Source organism: Rhinichthys klamathensis, unplaced genomic scaffold (genome assembly GCF_029890125.1).
Source record: "Rhinichthys klamathensis goyatoka isolate OS25496 unplaced genomic scaffold, OSU_Roscu_1.1 h1tg000054l_1, whole genome shotgun sequence".
In the NCBI taxonomy this organism is placed as follows: domain Eukaryota; kingdom Metazoa; phylum Chordata; class Actinopteri; order Cypriniformes; family Leuciscidae; genus Rhinichthys; species Rhinichthys klamathensis.
Genome location: NW_026606599.1, coordinates 2834630 through 2858696, shown reverse-complemented (window position 1 = coordinate 2858696; position 24067 = coordinate 2834630). Strand labels below are relative to the sequence as shown.

Below are 24067 nucleotides of genomic sequence, written 5' to 3'. Positions count from 1 at the left end.
GCGCTGTTACTCATAAAATGAAAAGGCGGAGTCAAAAAGTTGTACCTAAGACATGCACAGATTCATTCTGCTGTAAAAGATGTGGCTCAAAGCATCAGCCTAAACAATGCCCAGCATATGGAAAGCAATGTGCAAAATGCAAAGGCATGAACCACTTCGCTAAGCAGTGCTTTTCAAAGAATAAAACAAAGCAATAAACATTTGTGCATGTTGTGGATGACACCGAATTGTCAGACACTTTCTTTGTGGGCATGATCAATGATGACACTGAAAGTATTCAGGAAAAACACAAAGAAAATGAAAAAAAATTACTCTGATATGAACTGTGTATCTGAAGACAAATGGATCGTGTCACTACAAGTCAATGGAACCATTGTGCCGCTTAAACTTGATACAGGAGCAAAGGCCAATCTCATAAGCATAAGTGACATAAATGAAATGAAAATCAAGCCCCAGATAAAAAGAAACACTGTGTCGCTCAAAACCTACAATGGACAGGACATAAAGACTCAAGGTGTGTGCAGACTCAGAGTATGTGTGAAAAACAAAACTCATCACCTGCTCTTTGTGGTAGTTCCAGATAATCTTCAGTCTCTCCTTGGTGACAAAGCCTGCGAGGAATTAGGACTGGTTAAGAGAGTGTACTGCATCAATAGTCATGGTGTAACAGCAACACAGCAGGAAAATACAGATGACATGGTTCGCAGATTTGATGATGTTTTCAAGGGACTGGGAGCTCTACCATTTATTTACAAAATTCAGCTCAAAGAGGATGCTCACCCTGTAGTTCACGCTCCGAGAAGGGTTTCCGCGCCACTGAAAGAGAAACTGAAAAACGAGGTTGATAAGATGACAGCTAGGAGTGATTAAGAAAGTGGAGGAACCCACAGACTGGGTGAACTCGATGGTCTGTGTAAAAAAGAAAAATGGTGATCTGAGAGTATGCATGCATGGATCCTCGAGACTTGAATGCAAGCATAAAAAGGGAGCACTACCAGATTCCCAAACGTGAGGAGATCACGAGTGAAATGACTGGTGCACAGTATTTCAGCAAGTTGGACGCTTCACAGGGATTCTGGCAATTGAAGCTCCATGAAGACAGTACTAAGTACTGCACGTTCAATACACCATTTGGACGGTATTCATTTCTTCGTCTTCCCTTTAGCATAATTTCAGCCTCAGAAATATTTCATCGTGCCATGGAGCATATCATAGAAGGACTGGAGGGAGTCCGTGCATATGTTGATGACATAGTGGTTTGGGGATCCACTTTGCAGGAACACAATCAGAGACTTTTCCAGCTACTTCAAAGAGTTCAGAAATATGGACTCAAGTTAAACATCCATATCTGTATAGGTTGCATAGTATTTGCAGTCATTACGTTCCTGTGTATATTGCGTGAATGACGGGTGGTTGGGCAGATATTGTGTTGCGGTAGGTAGTATGCCATACGGAACCGTTGCCACTGAAACTGCCTATTCACGCACCAGTGGGGCTCGACAGCCTTAGTCAACGGGTTGGCGCGTATGGCTGGGTTGCGGAGAGATTGTGAGATTGTGGTTAGGTCTCAGCAGCAGGAGGGACGTAGAGGTCAGTAAGCTGGGCTGAGTTGAGTGGGGGACGGAGGGGGGGTGATTTTGGGACGCAAGAGTCACTGTCTTCATGCTTTATCATTTACGCCTGTGTTATGGAAATCATCATTATGAACAACAGCTACGCTAATTATTTTCCCTTTGCTTTTCTGCTGTTATCTCAGGACGCGAGTCCCGAGAAAATGGCGTTCGTCAGCTCCAGTTTGTATCCAGCCTCTCACGGAGACTTCAGATGCTCCAATCACAAAGCCTGTGAATTGACGACTCAACGCGGACGATATGGACTCTCTATGGTGGACGGCACTGATCCTCAACAACTCGTCTTAAGACCGGCGTGATTACTTGGACTTCCAAAAAATACTCTAAATGTTCCGATCCAATCTGACTTGTAATGCTGCCCGAATCATTCACTGTTCCTTCGTTGGCCAGAGGAGAACTGGCCCTCCGACTGAGTCTGGTTTCTCCCAAGGTTTTTTTCTCCATTCTGTCACCTGATGGAGTTTTGGTTCCTTGCCACTGTTGCCTTGGCTTTTGGCTTGCTTAGTTGGGGACATTTAAAGGAGCTGTATGTAAGAAATTTATTTCAATTAATCATAAAATGGCCCCGAAATGTCACTAGACATTAAGAAATCATGTACATTTCAAATACTTATATCACTGACAACAGTAGTCTGGCCAGGATATTGTCATTTAAAAAGTGAAGTTGCAGCCCTCAACTGATGTTGATGTTGTCATGTTGTGTTTTGGTCTGATGCTCCACCCTCCACCTATCTACCAATCACGAAGTCAGTAGTGTTGTGGCATCCGGGTTGCCAGCTCTGCTCTAGTTACCGCAGCTGCAGCTCGTCACGTTCCTGCTGGATCCTGCAGCCGATCTGGCAACCTCGAATCAGGGAGGAGGGGGAGGGGATACACCACTCTACAGTAATTCGACAGTGATTGCAGGACTAGTTTTGGCCACAATCTTACATACAGCTCCTTTAATATTCAATAATATTATTGATCTGCCTTACTTAAGGTGGATGATGACGCAATTTTCTTTTAGAAACAAACTTTGTTATATTGTTTTCATGTTATCACTGTGAAGCGCTTTGATACAATCTGTATTGTAAAAAGCGCTATATAAATAAAGGTGACTTTACTTAAACAGAGCTAAATGTCTGTTTGGTGTCACTGAAATGACATTTCTAGGTGACAAGTTGTCTGGATGTGGTTTTGAACCTGACAAAAGCAAAATTCAGGCAATTCTGGACATGCCGAGTCCAGTGGACAAAAAAGCTGTGCTGAGGATAATGGGAATGGTAAATTTCATTGGCAAATTCATTCCAAACCTCTCCGCAAAAACTGCGACCCTCAGAGAGCTGTTGAATCATAAAAATGAGTTCAAGTGGACAAGTAAGCATGAGCAAGAATGGAAAATGCTCAAGTCAACATTGACAAAAGCACCAGTTCTCACCTACTTTGATTCCTCTAAGAGTATCAAAATCTCCACAGATGCGTTAAAGGATGGTCTAGGTGTAGTCTTGCTCCAAGCAGATGTTGACGGCTGGAAACCGATTGCTTATGCCTCTAGGACGATGACACAATCTGAGTGCAGATATGCTCAGATCAAAAAGGAATGTCTCGGACTCGTCTTTGGATTTGAGAAATTTCATGACTATGTCTATGGCTTATCATCGTTCACAGCAGAGACGGACCACAAGCCTTTAATTGCGATCATCAGAAAAAATCTGAATCAGATGTCTCCACGCATTCAGCGTCTAATGATGAGACTGCAACGGTATGACTTTGAATTAGTCTACACACCAGGGAAATACATAGTGCTTGATGATGCACTGTCCCGTGCACCATTAACATCCAAATCCTCAGATGCGAGTTCCACGGAAGATGATGTGAACACACATGTGAATCTTGTTGTTGAATCTCTTCCAGTGACTGATCAGAAGCTCAAGCAAATAGCTGAGGAGACAGCAAAAGATCCAGTTCTCCAGGCTGTAATTCAAAATCTGAACAATATCTGGGTCAAAAGTTCCTGCCCGCATTTCTACAATGTTAGAGCTGAGCTCAGTGTAGCAGATGGCATTCTTCTGAGACGGGACAGAATAGTTGTTCCACAAGTGCTGAGAAAAGAGATGCTTTCCAGGATACACGAGGGACATCTTGGAATGGAGAAATGCAAAAGGAGATCCAGGGATTCAGTCTATTGGCCTGGAATAAATTCTGACATTGAAAAAATGGTCAGTACATGTGAAGTTTGTCTGAAACATCAAAACAAGCAAGCAAGAGAACCAATGATCACAACAGACTTACCTCAGCATCCTTGGCAGAAAGTAGGTACCGATCTGTTTCATTTCCATGGTAAAGAGTACTTGCTGGTAGTGGATTACTTTTCTAGTTTTCCAGAAATAGCCCTGCTGTCTAACTCCTCAAGTGCATGTGTGATACAGCAGATGAAGTCAATTTTTTGCCAGGCATGGCATTCCTCTGGTTGTGGTGAGTGACAATGGCCCATGTTATAATTCAAAGAAATTTCAGGACTTTGCTGCTCACTATGATTTCAGACACGTGACTTCAAGTCCCCATCATGCTCAATCTAATGGGAAGGCAGAAAAAGGAGTGCACGTTGTAAAGCAATTGTTGAAGAAAGCATCTGAAGGAAAGTCAGATCCATATCTAGCTCTTATGAGCTATCGAGCAACTCCTCTGGAACATGGTGCATCTCCTGCAGAGCTCTTAATGAATCGCAAGATAAGAACGACTCTTCCCTGCAGGATTGACACAAAACGAGAAACGTTGAACAGTGCAGCAATAAGACAGAAACGGAAGGATCTTCAAAAGAGACAAAAAATGAACTATGACAAACAAACTAAAATGCTGAAAGTGTTATCGAAAAATGACATTGTGAGAGTGGAAGATACCAACTGCGGTTGTTTTGGAAGAAGTGAATCCAAGATCATATGTTGTCAGAACAGAGAATGGACAAGTGCTTAGGAGAAATCGCAGAAGTCTTCTTAAGACGCAAGAAACGAGCCAAACCCTGAGTGACACTAAAGGAGAAGTTCTGGTCTCACCTGAAGATGTAACACCATCAAGCAGGCAGTCTTTTTCATCTTCTGCCATTCCCCTGGACAATGGTCATTCTGCAGAAACAAATGAATCTCTTATAATAAGAAGATCATCACGTATAATAAAGAAACCTGATCGACTTAATTTGTAAATAACTCTGTCCAGTTACATTTGAAATGTGCCACACAAATATGTTGTTTTGAAATTTCAGTTTAGTGTCAAATGGATAATTGTGTTATATTATTTCCATTGTTAAATGCATTTCAGTTTATATTTTTCTTCCTAAAGGAAAGGGGATGTGGTGATTAGGTGTGTTTCCTATGATTGTCCTCTAGATGGCAGTAGAACCAAACATACAGTTAACAGATACCCAAGAAGGTAAAAGAGGCACAAGGAAGTGATACAGGGAGCTGCCATCAGGGTTGAAATGGGGGAGTTGCCACTAGAGTTAAGAAGGGAAAAGCTTACAATGATGTACTGGGTTAATTTGCAGGGTTGTAATAAGAGTCATTGCACACGAGCAATTTTAAATGACTGTTGGGAATATAAGAAGAATAATGGGAATAGTTTTGGATGGAAGTATAAACAATGGGTTAAGGAATGTGGGCTGGAAAATGTAGTTATTTGTCCCAATATGCCATTAAAAGGGGTATCAGTGTGGAATATTCCTGAACCTAATCTTGAAATGAGACTGCTGGAGGATCGGGAGAAAGCAGAAGGAAGATATACTAATAGCTATGAAATCAATGGTTTTATGAGAGAACATTTTTATTCTTGTATACAGATCTATACAGATGGATCTAAAGACCCAGTCGAACAAAAAGTGGGAGTAGGAGTACATATTCCAAAATTTGAGACGAAAATAAGTTTAAGGTTGAGTGACAAAATGTCTGTATATTCAACAGAACTAACTGCTATAATAGTAGGATTGCAGTGGTTAGAGCAGACTAAGCCGAATATGATGGCGACTGTAATTTGCTCAGATTCTGCATCAGCACTTAAAAGTATATTGTCAACAAAAACTGATAGAGAAGACCTGATAGTAGAAATGTATACATTATTATATAGGCTGAACATAGAGGGTATAATTGTATACTTTTGTTGGGTGCCGGCACATATTGGGATATTAGGAAATGAAACAGCAGATAAATTAGCAAAAGAAGCGTTAAGGAAAAACTTGGTAGATATTAAGATACCTTTAGGAAGAAATGAAGTTCGATCAATAATTAATAGAGAAATAATAAGAATATGGCAACAAAGATGGGAAAGTAGCAGTACAGGTAGGTGGTATTATAGTATTGTAAAATCAGTAGGGAACAAAGAATCGTGCTATGGAAGACATAGGAAGGAAGAGTTAATGATTTCTAGACTAAGGATGGGTCATACAGGGTTAAAATCAACACTGGCATTAATGGGAAAGCATGGAAATGGTATGTGTGATGAATGTGGTGTTATTGAAACAGTAGAACATGTGTTTTTTAAGTGTAGTAAATATGAAGAACAGCGTAGGGGTCTTTTTAGTAATATAAAGAACAGGCCAGTGAGTGTCATGGACCTATTAGGTAAGGGTTTGAGTGATAGACAGAGGTTTAAGGACGTGATAACTTTTTTAGAGCTTACAGGGCTAGATCACAGGATCTAGAGCCTGAGGAGGAAGAGCAACTCTGGTCATCCTGGAGGTTGAGGAGCTTAGTGTGGAAGCTGGAGGAGCTGAACACGCAGCGTCAGCTGAAGCTCGGGCTCTGATACTCTGGGATGTTAATATATATATATATATATATATATATATATATATATATATATATATATATATATATATATATATTTTTTTTTTTTTTTTTTTTATTAATCAGATCCATTACTCATGGGTGCAAGGTATACAGTAGGTGGCGGTAATACTCCAATGGAGTGAACGGCCATAAAACAGAAAGAAGAAGAAGAAGATACAGGGAGCTAAGCTCGTGTTGAAGTGGAATGTTCTGAGAATAAAGAGGCTACACGCCAGTTCAAACATTTATTTGTTCAGAGTGTTTAATCAATAAACACTACATTCATGGGAATGTAATGGTCAGTTAACTGAGATGAAGAGCCTCATGACGTTTGTGGCAGATAAATGTGTCCTCCGGAGGATTCAGCCTTCGACATGAGACACAGCCGGAGACTCCAGGATTTGAGGATCTGTTGAGATTGAGAATGTGTTTGTGTTGTTCACCATGAGCTCTGAGTGACTGAACTTACTCACAGCGGCCTTTCTGGAGCCCATAACCATGAGTAAGAAAGGTTTAGAGTTCAGGGTTTATGGGACGGTAAGTTAAACCTGCTTTCTGGAACAGTCTCTGTCACTTTACTGTTACTGGTTTAGATGTTAAATATGAGCAAAAAGGACTAAGCAAATCTCAATTCTGTATACAGATAAATAAAAGAAAAAGAGATCAGAAGGCAAGAGGTAATTTGTATTTTGAACGCTGAAGTTAATCGAGACTTTCAGACTTATTCTTAACAATCTTATTTCTTGTAAAACATTCTCAATATAGGCATATATATATATATATATATATATATATATATATATATATATATATATATATATCACACACATGAGGCTGAAATTATCAGCAAAAGATTATTGTAGCTGTTGGAGCTTCAATGTGCTCATAATGCATAATACATTCCTAGTTATGTTTAACTCACCAGGAAAACGGGACATTTTAACATTTCCATCATCAAAACACATGGAAAAATGTGTTATCTGGGAAAACACTCTGGTCTTGGTCTCAGTTTGTGGTTTTGACTACAACACTAATAATCTGTAAGTCACGCCATTCTCTCTGACTTCAACACAAGTACTGAACTCAACACTGAACTCAATCGCTCAAGTCCTTTTCTATTCTCATGATAAACCTGAATATCTCCTGTAACCATAGTGACAGTGACTAAAGTAAACATCAAAGATGGAGACGCCCATAACACTGGAAAGTCACAATTTTATACTTTTTTTTTATAATATATATTTTTTTTTAATAAACCACAACCTCCACAAAACACACACACACACACACACACACACACACACACACACACACACACACACACACACACACACACACACACACACTAGCCTATGGTTGGCCAAACAGCGTCGTAGATCATTCATAAACTCGTAAGTTACCATTCATTCATAAAAGAATGCGCATGCTCAGATTTGAATCGTCTTCACAAATAAGATTGCGGTATTATAAATGGGCGGAGCGATCGCCCGGCCTAAAAGTGTCGCCCCGCCCATCATCCAGACTCTGGGGTTACTCGCTCATATTGTTGATCACAGTCAGATTGTGTGAGTCCAGATTCACAGAGAAATCATGTCAGAAACCGCTCCAGCATCCGCGACCGAGAAGAAACCAGCAGCCAAACGCAAAAGAACGGGACCAAACGTCCGCGACCTGATCGTCAAGGCTGTGTCCGAGTCTGAGGAGAGGAGCGGTGTGTCCCTCCCCGCCCTGAAGAAAGCGCTCGCTGCCGATGGATACGATGTGGAGAAGAACAACTCCCGCGTCAAGATCTCCATCAAGAGTCTGGTGACTAATGACATCCTGGTCCGGACTAGAGGAACCGGTGTCTCGGGCTCCTTCAAACTCAACAAAAAACAGACCGTGGCCAAGAAAAAGACAAAACCCGCCAAGAAAGCGGCTCTTAAAGCCAAGCAAACCGCAGCCGCAAAGAAGCCCAAAACTGCAGCAGCGAAGAAGTCCATCGCTAAGAAATCGCCGAAGAAGGTGGAGAAACCCGCCGCTACCGAGAAGAAACCAGCAGCCAAACGCAAAAGAACGGGACCAATCGTCCGCGACCTGATCGTCAAGGCTGTGTCCGAGTCTGAGGAGAGGAGCGGTGTGTCCCTCCCCGCCCTGAAGAAAGCGCTCGCTGCCGATGGATACGATGTGGAGAAGAACAACTCCCGCGTCAAGATCTCCATCAAGAGTCTGGTGACTAATGACATCCTGGTCCGGACTAGAGGAACCGGCGTCTCGGGCTCCTTCAAACTCAACAAAAAACAGACCGTGGCCAAGAAAAAGACAAAACCCGCCAAGAAAGCGGCTCCTAAAGCCAAGCAAACCGCAGCCGCAAAGAAGCCCAAAGCTGCAGCAGCGAAGAAGTCCATCGCTAAGAAATCGCCGAAGAAGGTGAAGAAACCCGCCGCTAAGAAATCACCGAAGAAGGTGAAGAAACCCGCCGCTAAAAAGATAACGAAGAGCCCCAAGAAGACAATGAAACCCGCGACTCCTAAGAACGCTTCTATAGATGTATATCTATGAGAAAGCAGCAAAAGCTAAAAATACAGTAGCCAAAAATAAATATCCTTTTTCGTTGTTTTTAATCAAAACGGCTCTTTTAAGAGCCACTCAGTAATTCATAGTAAAGGGCGTAATTTAAACTGCCCAATGAAGATGATTTTGGCTTTCCTTTGTTACAAGTGAAAGCAAATTAATGGACCTAATTTATATGTTCATGCAAATACATTTAAACTCTTTATTGAGAATGTCGATGTTTTGATAAAGTCTGAGGTATCAGACTTATCAAAAATATACGTACATGTTTACATATACCAGTAAACTTTTAATCACACATTATCGCCATCATCACCAGTAAAATAAAGTCCATTAACCTTTAAAAGGAAGACTAGCGCCATTAAATGAAATTACAGCGTGATGTCTTTGAACGTCAGTAGCGGAAAGGGGGTTAGGTTTGGCGTTTAGAATAAAGATCACTGATTGGCTTGGAATGTTTTCAGATTTCAGCCAATAGGAGACTGGCACGTTTTCTTTATAGGTCACCTCACACAACGTCAACTGCTGTATTCATCACTTTGTATTCGAAAACTATTCTAAACCATAATGAGCGGAAGAGGTAAAACCGGGGGAAAGGCTCGTGCCAAGGCCAAGACTCGCTCTTCCAGGGCGGGATTGCAGTTCCCCGTCGGCCGTGTTCACAGGCTTCTCCGCAAAGGCAACTATGCCCAGCGCGTCGGTGCCGGAGCTCCGGTGTATTTGGCCGCTGTGCTCGAGTATCTGACCGCTGAGATCCTGGAGTTGGCTGGAAACGCCGCTCGGGACAACAAGAAGACCCGCATCATCCCTCGACACCTGCAGCTGGCGGTGCGCAATGACGAGGAGCTGAACAAGCTTCTGGGTGGCGTGACCATCGCTCAGGGTGGTGTGTTGCCCAACATCCAGGCCGTGCTGCTGCCCAAGAAGACCGAGAAGCCCGCGAAGGCCAAGTAAACTGACGGAAGCTTCTCTGCAAACCAAAGGCTCTTTTAAGAGCCACACAATTTCTCCCTGAGAGAGTGATTATTTAAATCCTATCACTAGTAATGTTAACGGCCCAACTTAAAAACAAAATACGTTTTTGTCCTCTACGGTGTTAATATTTTAAAACAAATATATTTTTCTGAGCTTTTTCAGTCGTAGTAACGCTTTATGTACAAGTGGCAATTCACGGTTATTTCCCCCCCTTATAGGCTACTATGAATAAACCGTTTTGGCATCGTTAAATATATATTACATCGTACAACATTAAAGAACAATTACGGGTTCTGGTACACAAATGTAAGACTAGGTTAATCTTTTTTCTGGCTTCGTGTTTTCAAATAATAGCCATTGGCCAACAGTCAATAGCCCAGAAACATGCTATCTAAAATATATATATAAAAGGAAATGACCGATGGTTTAAGTGGTTTTTAGTGTTATGTTACGACATTTAGATATTTTATTGTATATATTATGCAGTTATCAATATTCCTTACATCCTATTCATTTTCACTAGTATCAAGCATAAAACCGACCTCGACTTGGTAACTGGTGACGTTTCCTAGAACCGCCCATGAATGTGGTTTCAACTAGGTCCGCTAGCTGACTATAAACTCCTCTTCCCTGGGTTCGTCTAAGTTGATTTGAGTGCAGGAGTTTGTCTAGTCATGTCAGGAAGAGGAAAAGGCGGTAAAGGACTTGGGAAAGGAGGCGCTAAGCGTCACCGAAAGGTTCTTCGCGATAATATCCAGGGAATCACTAAACCCGCTATTCGTCGTCTTGCTCGACGTGGCGGCGTCAAGCGTATTTCTGGGCTGATCTATGAAGAGACGCGCGGTGTGTTGAAGGTGTTTCTGGAGAACGTCATCCGTGATGCTGTGACTTACACTGAACACGCCAAGAGAAAGACCGTCACCGCCATGGATGTTGTGTACGCGCTGAAGCGACAGGGACGCACCCTGTACGGGTTCGGCGGTTAAGAGACTCACGAAGAAGAAAAACCCAACGGCTCTTTTAAGAGCCACACACATTTACACACAAAGAACAACTTTCTAGATGGTGAAATCGGTAGTATTGTAATGTAGTAAATTAATTATTTGTTTAGTCTAAAACGGTGCCTTATGGAGCGTAATATGATATCCACGAGAAAAAAGTATTTTTCCTGCTTCAAATTGACTACAATATTAATGAACTTTTTCATGTATTTTTAAAAGTTTGTTGCCTCAAAAAGCTTGTACTGCAACGGACAAATTGAAACATTTGACATTTCCATATAGAAGAAAATCAAATCTATTGAAGACATCTATTTCTTTTACCAGACACTAACAAACACATTTATCTAGTTTTTAATTTATTACACATTTCATGTGTTGTAAAAAGTAACATTTCATATCCAGCTGTTGCTTTCAGGCAACATAACATTGTACCACAGTGGAACACAAGTATTACCAAACTATCAAATCAAGTTATCATATTCATATCCATCTTCACTCTCTCCCTGCTGGATTCACTGTCACTATAACCTCATCTTCCTCATCACAGTATGACTCCTCATCCTCACACATCAACTGACAGTTGTGTTTTATACCTTTTTTTAGGTGATATAGAAAATGTGTAGATATACTATGTTAAGTACTAATCATATGAGTGCGTTACCAAATTAATATTTAGATAATTCGAATTTAAAGAAATTGACTGTATGGGTCATGTGACCACTTTTCTCTGCACTTTCATTGATTGGTATTTGATTTCTACCATAAAAAATAAAATAAAATAGACCATGTTGCCTGGAGGCAACACCATACCATGCATAGAGGGTTAAATTATTTCTAAAGCAAATAAAAATTAAAGATACAAATAAAAGTTTTAACTGTAAAAATGTAATAACCGTATATTCATAATACAATGTGCTATTTCTGCTTTAAATAAAAGTTAAAATTATATAGAATCCTCTGCATATGAAAGAACTATGAACATTATTTACAATTATCCACTTAATTCCGGAAAAATGCGGGAAAATTAAACAAAGAAATGGAGCTGGATGTGGGGGATGGCAGTTGTCGATGGGCGTGATTAACATTTCAAAGCTTCTGATTGGATCGCCTACAATTCAAAGAATGTTTTATGTGACCAATGAAATCGTTCTATGGTTTGGTCCAGGAAGCCTACCAATCACAGAGCCTTTTCTTCCCTTTTGAAATTAGCATAGAGCAGTGAATAAAACCCGCCCGCAGTGATTCAGCGAAGTTGTTCTTTGAGTTTCTCTGAACGAAATCATGCCTGAACCAGCGAAGTCTGCACCCAAGAAGGGCTCGAAGAAGGCCGTCACTAAAACCACCGGCAAGGGCGGAAAGAAGCGCAGAAAGTCCAGGAAGGAGAGCTACGCGATCTACGTGTACAAAGTCCTGAAGCAGGTTCATCCCGACACCGGGATCTCCTCCAAGGCGATGGGGATCATGAACTCTTTCGTCAACGACATCTTCGAGCGCATCGCCGGTGAAGCGTCTCGTCTCGCTCACTACAACAAGCGCTCCACCATCACATCGAGAGAGATCCAGACCGCCGTGCGTCTGCTGCTGCCCGGAGAGCTGGCCAAACACGCCGTGTCTGAGGGCACAAAGGCTGTGACCAAATACACCAGCTCAAAGTAGAGCGAGTCCGCTCAACACAACACAAAGGCTCTTTTAAGAGCCACACATATTATCCGTGATTAGAGCTATCGTAAACTGTCTTGTCATACAAAAGCAAAAGTTTTATCCGTTCTGATTATTAAAAACCTGTTATATTATTGGCTTTGATCTGCAGCAAATGTAATTTGTAAATCATTATATTTACTATAGTTTTATTCAATGATTCTCTTTTAGTCTCTTAGTCAAGCTTATTAAAAAAAATATATCATTAAATATTAAAATTATTAAATTTAACAAAGTAATTTAATTATAGTCTGATCAGAGGCAATTGTTGTAGTTTCAACTCTTTCTGAGTATTTGAGTCTGTTATAAACTGATGCCATTTTTTGTTGTATTTTTTAACTCTTTAAAGGGAAACTGTCAACAAAGAATTTGAATGATGAAATGCTTTCAAATGATTTAATTACAGACACTATATAAAGATTTATTATTCAATTGACAAACATTAAGACATTTGTTTTTTAACTAGACTATGGATTACAAATGAGAAAAAAACAAGAAAAACACCTTTAATAAACATTTATTTCACCAGTTATTCATTTATACAGAATAAAACTATATTATGTATGATTAATAATTGCTCAAACAAGCGAACTAGAACAAGCAACAGTCTCATTGTCAAGCTTTCACTATCGAAGAACAGATTAACAACACAAGCTTATGCCAAATATAAAACTTATAAGAAGAACAAAGTACAATATTTTCAAACCATGTTAAAGGACAAATAAATGCTGACAGAACATTCAAACATGTGGACAGAATTAACTCTTTAATATCAGATTGAAGGATCTTCCTCTGTTACGGCGTACTGACTTTGGTCTTCAGAAGAAGAAACTGAAATACACAAAAATGATTGAGGGAATATATATATATATATATATATATACAAGTGCTGGTCATATCATTTGAATATCATCAAAAAGTTGATTTATTTCAGTAATTCCATTCAAAAAGTGAAATTTGGATATTATATTCATTCATACACACAGACTGATATATTTCACGTGTTTATTCCTTTAATTTTTATGATTATAACTGACAACTAATGAAAACCCCCAAATCAGTATCTCAGAAAATTAGAATATTGTGAAAAGGTTCAATATTGAAGACACCTGGTGTCACACTCTAATCAGCTAATTAACTCAAAACACCTGCAAAGGCCTTTAAATGGTCTCTCAGTCTAGTTCTGTAGGCTACACAATCATGGGGAAGACTGCTGACTTGACAGCTGTCCAAAAGACGACCATTGACATCTTGCACAAGGAGGGCTCTTTAATAGAGAGGCGAAGGGAAGGAGAAGATGTGGTAGAACTGCACCCTGGAGAGGATTGTGAAATAAAACCTAGTGATGGTGAAATGAAGCTTTGTGAAGCACTGAGGCTTTCCCCTCAAGTGTATCGTAAATTGGTTCATTACTCGAAGCTTTTCAACACGGTGCACACTAACGACATATTGTGGTCAAAAGGTGGAAAAGCTACCTTTCCCAATTTTTTTATTTATTGTTTTATGTTATAAATCACTTTGTGCTATGAAAACCACAAAGCAATAAAAATCATCAGTGTTGGTGTTTACAAATGAGTCTATGAATTAATTTATGAAAGAATTAATACATGGGACAAATTAACTCTGCTTTGTTGAAAATATGTAGCCTTAAAACTTTAGCCGTAGTCCTAAACATATGAGTTCATAGGCAAGGCTCATTTAGGCATACTGTATATAATCAAAATAAAAGAAAGCTATTGTGGAATGGTGAAAGGCTGGGTAGTGCTTGTGAACTGGGGAGTTGTGTAATTGAAGAAATTAAAGATTTTTTACTAAGGAACAGGACTTGTTCAACAGTGTGAGGGCTAAGTCTATTTCTTTTTTTATTTACTACTTCCCCTGCCTTTGAGAATATTCTCTCACATGGGACTTGATACGACATGAAAATGCTGCCAGACTTCTGAACGGCCTCTTTTCACAACCGAAGCGCATGACACTCGAAACCTGCGCAAGGGGTTTGCACTATTTTTGAATCAGAATATGAAGCAGTCACGTGGTTGTGTGTCGAAACGAAGCTTCGGACGTCACTGATCACATGGTTATGGCAAAACGAATCAAGCTCCGGTACATTGGTTCATGTGAGATGTTTCGTTTTTTTGATACAAGCTTCGAAGCCTCGGTGCCGAACGTCACATCACTAATAAAACCCAATCCAAAATGTGGGGGAGATTCACAAAGAGTGGACTGCAGCTGGAGTCAGTGCTTCAAGAACCGCCACGCACAGACGTATGCAAGACATGGGTTTCAGCTGTCGCATTCCTGGTGTCAAGCCACTCCTGAACAAGACACCGCGTCAGAAGCGTCTCGTCTGGGCTAAAGACCAAAAGCACTGGACTGCTGCTGAGTTCTCTGATGAAAGTAAATTTTGCATTTCATTTGGAAACTTTACACTGACATTCAAGCAACGTGGATTCTGTGCCTCTGCTCTCTTCCTCCAGACTCTGATTTCCACAGTCAGTGATGGTTTGGGGTGCCATGTCATCTGCGGTCCAAGGTCAACTGAACGCAGCCGTCTACCAGGGAATTTTAGAGCACTTCATGCTTCCTGCTGCTGACCAACTTTATGGAGATGCAGATTTCATTTTCCACCTGCACACAGTGCCAAAGCTACCAGTACCTGGTTTAAGGACCATATGCAAAGCAAGTCAAGCTCTTGGCCGCTTGAAAAACCGGGTACTGAACCAGCATAACATCAGACTAACCACAAAAGTAAAACTGTACAAGGCTATTGTTCTTACTGGCCTTTTGTATGGATGTGAAACATGGACCTTGTACAGAAGACATTTGAAACAGCTGGAACAATTCCACATACGAGGTCACTTCTCTGCATTAGCTGGCATGACCGCAAAATGAACCTTGAGGTCCTGGACAGAGCCAATACAACCAGCATCGAAGGCATGATCTTAAAATCTCAGCTTCGATGGACAGGGCACGTCATTCGTATGGCCGACAGTAGATTGCCAAAACAGCTTCTATATGGTGAGCTCTCCTCAGGCAAACAAAAGCGTGGCAGACCACGTAAAAGGTTCAAAGACTGTGTGAAGTCCTATTTGAATCTTGCTGGAATCGCCCCAAAAGATCTAGAGCTCCGTGCACAAGACAGGTCTGGCTGGTGTACTCTCTCAAGGCAGGCACAAGGCGCATTCGAGGTGAGACGCCGCGTGCACATCACTGAGGCCCGAGATAGGAGGAAGTTGGTTGAATCTGCAAGTACTGAACTAGGACAGTTCCCATGTCCCTACTGTGAACGGCTGTGCCGTTCAAGGATTGGACTCTATAGCCACATACGAGCCCACAAATAAAGTTGTGTAAAGGATCGTCATCATCGATATCGATGGACTACCAAGAGATCCCTGTTCTTAATTGGCCAGCAAACTCGCCTGACCTAAACCCTGTAGAAAATCTATGGGGTATTGTGAAGAGGAAGATGTCATACGCCAAACCCAACAATGCAGAAGAGCTGAAGGCCACTACCAGAGCAACCTGGGCTCTCATAACACCTGTGCAGTGCCACAGACTGATCGACTCCATGCCACGCCGCATTGCTGCAGTAATTCAGGCAAAATGAGCCCCAACTAAGTATTGAGTGCTGTACATGGTTATACTTTTCATGTTCATACTTTTCAGTTGGCCAACATTTCTAAAAATCCTTTTTTTGTATTGGTCTTAAGTAATATTCTAATTTCCGGAGATACTGAATTTGGGATTTTTATTAGTTGTCAGTTTTAATCATCACATTTAAAGGGGACTTATTATGCCCCTTTTCAAAAGATGTAAAATAAGTCTCTGATGTCCCCAGAGTGTGTATGTGAAGTTTTAGCTCAAAATACCCCACAGATAATTTACAGCATGTTTAAATCATCACTATTTGGGAGATGGTTCTCCTTGCAGTACATGAAATCCACGGGGAGGAGTCGGATCCCCTGATCCCTATGAATGCATCCAGCCACAACACCTTCAACGCTTGAGAGACATTCTCATTAGTGCAGCAATGGCGGATGTGTACAACTTGCTGTGAACTCGATCAGGGCGGGTCTAAGTTAAAACGGCAATGTCTGTCAACACTCGTGGGCGGGGCCTGTGGCTTTAGTGACGTCACTAAAGCCGTATTCTGAAAACAGGTCGTTGGGAGACACTGCTTACGATTTATGGGGATTTAAAAAAAAGGAGTGAGTGGATTTTTATCACTGTAGGGTGGTTGTGTACACACACTGCCAACACACATTTATGTCCAAACACCATACAAAAGTGAATTTTGCATAATAGGTCCCCTTTAAATTAAATAAACATTTGAAATGTATCATTCTGTGTGTAATGAATGAATATATTATCCAAGTTTCACTTTTTGAATGGAATTACTGAAATAAATCAACTTTTTGATAATATTCTAATTATATGACCAGCACGAGAGAGAGAGAGAGAGAGAGAGAGAGAGAGAGAGAGAGAGAGAGAGAGAGAGAGAGATATCAGACAGAAGCTTTACCTCTCGCTCTGTAACATTTGAAAAGCAGCACGACTGTCGCAAGCAGATACGGAGAAGCTGCCAGAAGAAAACTGAGGATTTTGAAGACAGAAATCTGACCTGAACGTGACACTGAAAAACAGAAACACAAGAACATTATTGAGCAACATTAAAGATCTATGATGGACTTTCAGAATATTGAATATGAAAGCTTTGAAATATTTTCCTCTGTCTCATTATTCCACAATTTCCCTAGCTCTGTATTAAAGGAATAGTTTGTTGAAATAAATATATATTCTGCCAAATTTACTGACTTTCATGTTTTTCAGAACTGTTTAAATTTCTTTATTGTGTGGATAAAATATATTTTGAAGGAACATTTACTTTCATTGAATGAAAAAACAACAACAACAACATCCAAATACTTTCATTTATGTTCCACTGAAGAAAGAAAGAAAGATCATACATGTATTGACTGATATGAGGGTGAGTAAATGATAACATAATAGTATATAAGTTATTCATTTGTTTTTTCCCCTCTTCAGACCAAAACTGTATGTTTGACACTGAACGCATATGAAAATAAGAATCTTTCCTTACTGCTTTCAAATGAAAAACTAATTATTAATTTATAAAAAGTCAGACTTTGATCTCTATTAATCTGATTTGATTATAATGCTGTAGCTAAAACACTCTTGATTTCATTGAATTGTGGGATGTTGTTTATAAGGTGTTGATTTCACTATATTTCAGCATATTTTGCATGTGATTGTATAGTTCTACTTTTGTTCATGTGAGTTATGTGAAACAATAAACAGTTCTGTCATGAACTCTCTGAGTGTTTGGCATGGTAATGGATATAACAGTGTTGATATGTTTGGTCTTGAAGGAATAGATCTTCTACGCTGCTGTACAAAATATATGAATTACCCGTAGCAGATCTATACAGGTGGAGCTGGGGAAGGTGGAGGGTTTCTGAAAGTGCACGAGCTCATTGGCTACTGATACAGCAGGAACCAATCAGCTCTGCCCTATAGAGAATGATGTGATTGCAGAATACTTGAGTTAAAGACCTCTCCACCAGCGCCATCTAGAGTTTCATGACAGAACTTTGTATTTGACAATAACTGATTGTCCTCCAGCAGAAATAAGAGACAGAGACTCATATATATTAATAGTGTGGCGTATCTCATCAGATGCTCATGAATAAAATAAAATAATCTCACAATTATAGACTCCCGTGAGTGAGATCCAGCTGTGGAGAGACTGTCCTCTCTCTGTTTTACAGGAGTAGAAACCCTCATGTGACTTTGAGACAGTAGTGATGCTCATCTCTCCTGTCGTCTGATTCTGGATCAGTGATCCGTCTTTATAGAAATCAGCGCTGAGGATCGGGGAGTTTGTAGATCGATGTAAACAGTGTAGAGTCAGAGTCTCTCCCTCAATCACAGGATCAACAGAACTCTCCAGAATCACCTCACCGGCTACAAACACAAGATATGTGTGTTTAATACTGTAAATAATGTAGTTAGAATAATAGTCCTGTGTAGTCTTACCTGATCTCATAAGAAAACATATATTGATTATAAACATTATTATGTTGTAAGAGTGATTGGACTCACCATGTACAGTGATGTTTCGAGGACGGCGTTTCTCTCCAGATTCAGACTCACACCAGTACACTCCAGTGTCAGATGTGCTGAGAGAGTCGATTACACATCGAGATCCTGTTTGTTTTGCACAAGTTTGTGTGTGTTTGTCTGTGTATCTTCTCACTGTCCATCCAGCAGAGTTACTCTGATCCTCACAGCTCAGAGAGAGAGAGTCAGAGGAGAAGTGTTGACTTCTGCTGGGATTGATGACCAGAGACACTGAAGCAGAAACTCCTGAAAAGAGGAAAATCTCCATCAGAACTGACAGCACAGAGACTGCAGTGAAACACAGATGCGGATGAGCACAAGCATAAACCCTCACCAGTGATCCACAGTGTGTGTGAGCTGCTGTTGTGTGTGTAATAGGCTGGTCGTCCTCTCTCTGCTCTGCACGTATAAACTCCTGTGTGCTGTAGAGCAGCAGGACTGAGAGTGTAAGATCCTCCAGCTCCTCTGCTGCTGTCTGACAGATGATCATGATCTCTGAACCAGCTGAACGTCCAGCCTGTAGAGGAGCCTGAAACCTCACAGATCAGAGTCACTGATTCTCCTTCAGTCAGCCACGGCTGTGGAGACACTCGCAGTGATGCCTGAGCTTCAGCTGAACAAAACATCATGAGTTACAGAGCCGTAGAGAAACTGATGGAGAAGCTGATCACAACACACACAAACTCACCTGATACAGTCAGTGTAACAGCATCACTGCGCTGAGAGCTGTGAGTGTGTATCTGTCCTGTACAGGTGTATTTACCGCTGTGAAAGAGATCAACACTGCTGATGTTCAACTCTTGTGTTGAGGTTCGGCTGACAGTGTTTTTATATTGGTTGTTGGTTCCCTCTATTTCCCATCTGTATGTCCACTCAGTGTCTCCTGCCCACTTTATATCACATCTGAGAGTGACTGTTTCTCCTCTAAACACTCGTTCATCAGGTCGTACCGTCACCACAGCTTTAGGACTCTCTGTACAAACACAGATTATTGGATTTATAGTTTCAGAAGTTGTGTAGATATTGTCTCTGATCTGTATTTGTTGCATCACACACTACAGTCTCTCTCACCTGTAACATTTACCCACAGTGCATCACTGTATTGTGTGTGATAGACTGGTTTCCCTCTTCCAGCTCTACACCAGTACTGGCCTCCATCAGACACTGAATCAATCTTCAGGCTGTAGGAGTGTGTTTTCTTCTTCTCTGTCTCATGGTTCAGTGTGTGTTTGTACCAGTAAGAGTCCCAGTCTCCAGTGGACGGATCCATGCGACAGGTCAAAGTCACTGTGTTTCCAGTCAGTGCAGCTCCTGCAGGATCTGATGTGAGTTCAGGCTTCGACTGTAGATCTGCAGGAGAACAACAACAGATTCGACCTCGAGAGTCAGAAGGTGTTCCACACTTCACTTGTGTTACACAAATCATTGAGTATTTGTCTGCAACAGTTCATACCGAAGAGAATAAGTGCTGAAATATGGATGGGAAACAGAAAGATGATGAAATAACATTAAATTAACAGCAGGAACCATAAAGCGATTCCCACTAGAACGCAGACGTTGCGTTAGACTTCCGCATTGTCCATCATTTAGATGGATAGGGTTATACAAATTTCATCAGTCTATTATTACCTGTCATTGTAATTTTCACATTTTAACGATAATAAGCCATTTAATAGGCTCTGTTTTTGTTCACATTTTCATTGTTATTTCTGAACGTACAGGACAAGCATATAGGCTAGCTTATGCATTTATTTATGTATGAAGATAAAGTTGAACAGAGACCGCACGTCACTTGTTAGGTTTCATGAATGTTTCATTTAATGAATTTCATGAATGAATCAAAACTGTTATTTACCTGAAAGTCTTAGCTTTCAAATTCTGTCTATTTTATAACAAAATTCAAAATTTGGCGCACTTTAATTTTAAATTAGAAGTGTTGAACGACGCATTGCAGAAATGGCAGAAAACGTAAGAGCGCAGCAGACAGATGGTTTGAAAGAAGCCATGGGGTATTCAGCGTTGCACTTGATGAGAGTGTGGATGTAAATGACATTCCACGTTTGGCAGTCATGGCAAGATACGGTGATGTGACTCTACAAGAGGAACTCTGTTGCTTAAAGCCAATGCCTGAAACAACAAAAGGTGAGGACATAGCCAGAGTTTTTCTGGAGCATTTCAAGGAGCGAGAGATTGACACAAGCAAGATTTTTGCAGTGACAACAGATGGTGCCCTCGCCATGGTCGGGAAACAGCGGGAACAGTCACATTAATCGAGGAACAAGTTGTTCACCCCATCATGAAACTTCACTGCATAATACACCAAGAAAATCTTTTTCCCAAAATGTCAAATTCTCTAACACAGACAGTTCATGTCTCTGCTCGAGGAAATGAACGGCGCATACAAAGATATCCCTCTCCACACAGGAGTCAGGTGGCTAAGCTGCGGGAAGTTTTGGAGAGGTTTGTCGGCTGCTTTGATGCTATAAAGGCCTTCCTGGCTGAAAAAGGCCAAGACTATCCCGAACTGCAGGGCGAGGAGTGGGTTGTGAAACTTATGTATCTCACGGACATTACGGGACACCTCAACGACTTAATCTCCACTTGCAAGGTAAACAGTTTTGGACATGTACGAAACATGGGCTGCTTTTGTTGGAAAGCTGACAACTTTTTCAAGCGACATTGCCACCTCCACTTTCCGCTACTTCAGACACTTAAGGGAGCACAGCATCAACACCGCTGAAATATGCAAATACATCAGCGGGCTTGAGTCCGAGTTTACAGCACGATTTCGGGAATTTCAGAAGTATGGACCCATGTTCTCATTCTTGATTAAACCCGATAGCTTTGATGGAAATAAACTGGATTTATCTCTGATGGACTGGCTGGATATACAAGACGTGGAAATGCAGCTGATTGAGCTGAAGAGTTCAACACTGTGGGTGACAAAGTTTGCAGAGCTACAGAAACAGCTGGAAACCGTCGCAAGGCATGATCACGGGACTTGCATCTTCACCTGCTGGATATCTGTACCAGAGAAGTTTTGCTGTCTCAGGAACATTGCATTGGCTTTGCTGACAGTCTTCGGACCAACATATCTCTGTGAGCAGATATTCTGAAGAGCGTGCTCAGCCCCTCCCGCAGTCGTTTGACAACTGACCACTCCGAAGCTTGTGTGCAACTTAAAGTGACGAAGTACGACCCCAGATTATGGAGCTCAGCAAAGAAAAACAGGGCCAGGGATCACATTGACTGGTAGGCATTTGTTTAATGTAGCACATATGACTTTGCATACAAGGCTTCTGTACCCGTCTCTTTTTTCCTCTCAGACGTGGATGTTTTCATTACAGCATAGAGTTTGTTACACTTAATTCTCCCTTTGTGCTACCATTGCAACCTTTTTTTTAAATGAGGGAATATCATTGCAAGCAGTATGTTAAATGGGAACTGTGCATATATATACATCTGTAAAAAAAATACAAGTATTAAGTGTATAGCTAACAAGATTAATGATTTCAACTCAGATTTTGATGTTTCATAAGCATGGCAACATTATTTTATAGTTCTCATATTTCTGTTTGTTACTCTTAATTCTCCTGTTTTGACCTTTACTGCCATTATAACTGAGTGAAGTTTAAGATGATGAACAAGTTTGGTGTAATGTTGGTAAGGTTAATGATTTCAACTCAGATGTGGATGTTTTCATAAAGATGGCAGCTTTGCATCATACTCCAGATAATTACAATGTCCTGATTATGAGAAATACATGTTATGTTGCTATGGAATAAAAGGACAGATTCCCTGGATATTACATTTTGATGTGATGTCATAATTAAACATAATGTTGACATGGCACACTAATAAACACAATTTTTTGAAAAGGGCACTTCATATCAAAAAGGTTGCCGACCCCTGGTGTAGAGTGTTGCAGTAATCTTTTCAAGACCATGAACTAAGAAAACAGAAGGCTTAAATACACAGAGGAGCGTAATCAGCAGAACAGGGAACAGGTGATAACTAATGATAAACCATGACAACTACTCTGACTCGAACTAAGGCAAATACAATGACAAAGAAAACTAGACTAAAAATTAAACAAGACAGTGAAACAGAACGTAAGTGTGACAAAAGTTATTTTGTATTCACATTTCACACAAATGTGGATTATGCATTAGGCTATAATTTAAAAGTAAAAAAAAAATCTGAATAAAATTTTAATGTGATGAGGTCATGTGATCAAGGGAATTGCTTCTTGTTGAATAATAATTTGATCGGTCTTTTTAGGAGGAAATTTATGTTGAACTCACCCTTCACAGAGAGAGAAACAGTAGAGCTTGATGTTGATGAGTTTGGTCTTCCATCTCTCTGTCCTTTACACCAGTACTGACCCTGATCAGACTCAGTAGCTCCTCTGATAGTGACAGTGCCTCTGTTTACAGTGTAACGATAACCCGACGTCTGTAACTTTACACTGTCTTTATACCACTCATATCTCCAGTCACTGTGATCAGAGTTTATCACACACTTCAGTACGACTGTTTCTCCAGTGAATACAGGATTGTCTGGTGTCACAGTCACTGTAGATGTGGGTAAACCTGAGAAGAAAGACAGAAACACAAACTAAGAGACTCAAACAGTCTAACTGAGCACAAATGATCAAGTCTCAAGGCTTGTTTGCTACACTGACGGTTTCATTCATCTCAGATAATCTGAAGAGCAGAAGCTCATGGATGAACTTAACATGTCTGGACAATAAAGATAATGAACTCTGAAAAGAGTTCATCAGCCTGTCACTGTATATAGAGATGTTTACAAACTCTAAACTAACATAATCTGACTAAGTGTGAGACAAACTAAACTCAAATTTACCTGGTTTTCAAATCAATGTCTTCAGGTTGTGATGTGAAGTGATGTGATGAAATGATGAACACACTCACCTGATACTGTCAGTGCAACTCCATCACTGATCTCTGAGTTCTGTGGGGTTTCAGTCTGAGTTCCTCTACATCTGTACAGACCAGCATGAGACGGATCCACAGATGTGATTATATAGATCTGGTCTTGTCCTGCGCTGTAATAGATCTGGTCTGTTCTTCTGCTGTAATCTTGATCTTTATACCAGCTGTACCTCCAGTCTCCTGTCTCCTGTATGACACATGTGAGAGTGACTCTCTCTCCTCTGAACACACGGACATCAGGCTTCACCTCCACTACAGGTTTGGGTCTCTCTGTGAAATGAGCAAACACACACTTCATGTTTCTTTCACTGAAAAAC

The 24067-nt window shown here is 40.7% G+C and overlaps 4 protein-coding genes across 4 annotated transcripts; 3 read left to right on the top strand and 1 right to left on the bottom strand.

Moving 5' to 3' along the window:
- Nucleotides 1-8017: 8017 nt before the first annotated feature.
- Nucleotides 8018-8968, top strand: LOC130083240 (histone H1-like). Its single transcript, XM_056248296.1, has one exon. It carries the CDS (start codon nucleotides 8018-8020, stop codon nucleotides 8966-8968), a length of 951 nt encoding a protein of 316 aa, XP_056104271.1.
- A 567-nt stretch (nucleotides 8969-9535) lies between these two features.
- On the top strand, nucleotides 9536-12665 carry LOC130083354 (histone H2A-like). Its single transcript, XM_056248367.1, has 2 exons — nucleotides 9536-9919; nucleotides 12283-12665. The coding sequence occupies exons 1-2, from the start codon at nucleotides 9548-9550 to the stop codon at nucleotides 12610-12612; spliced, it is 702 nt and encodes a 233-aa protein (XP_056104342.1). The 5' UTR covers nucleotides 9536-9547; the 3' UTR covers nucleotides 12613-12665.
- On the top strand, nucleotides 10624-11020 carry LOC130083352 (histone H4). The gene has a single exon (XM_056248365.1). The coding sequence runs from the start codon at nucleotides 10630-10632 to the stop codon at nucleotides 10939-10941; it is 312 nt and encodes a 103-aa protein (XP_056104340.1). The 5' UTR covers nucleotides 10624-10629; the 3' UTR covers nucleotides 10942-11020.
- A 761-nt stretch (nucleotides 12666-13426) lies between the features above and the next one.
- LOC130083239 (Fc receptor-like protein 3) lies at nucleotides 13427-24063 on the bottom strand. Its single transcript, XM_056248295.1, has 10 exons — nucleotides 23730-24063; nucleotides 23181-23387; nucleotides 20821-20922; nucleotides 19867-20145; nucleotides 19484-19768; nucleotides 19130-19408; nucleotides 18778-19041; nucleotides 18373-18639; nucleotides 17177-17287; nucleotides 13427-13485 (listed from the first exon to the last, which is right to left on the bottom strand). The coding sequence occupies exons 1-10, from the start codon at nucleotides 24046-24048 to the stop codon at nucleotides 13427-13429; spliced, it is 2172 nt and encodes a 723-aa protein (XP_056104270.1). The 5' UTR covers nucleotides 24049-24063.
- Between the last annotated feature and the right edge of the window lie 4 nt (nucleotides 24064-24067).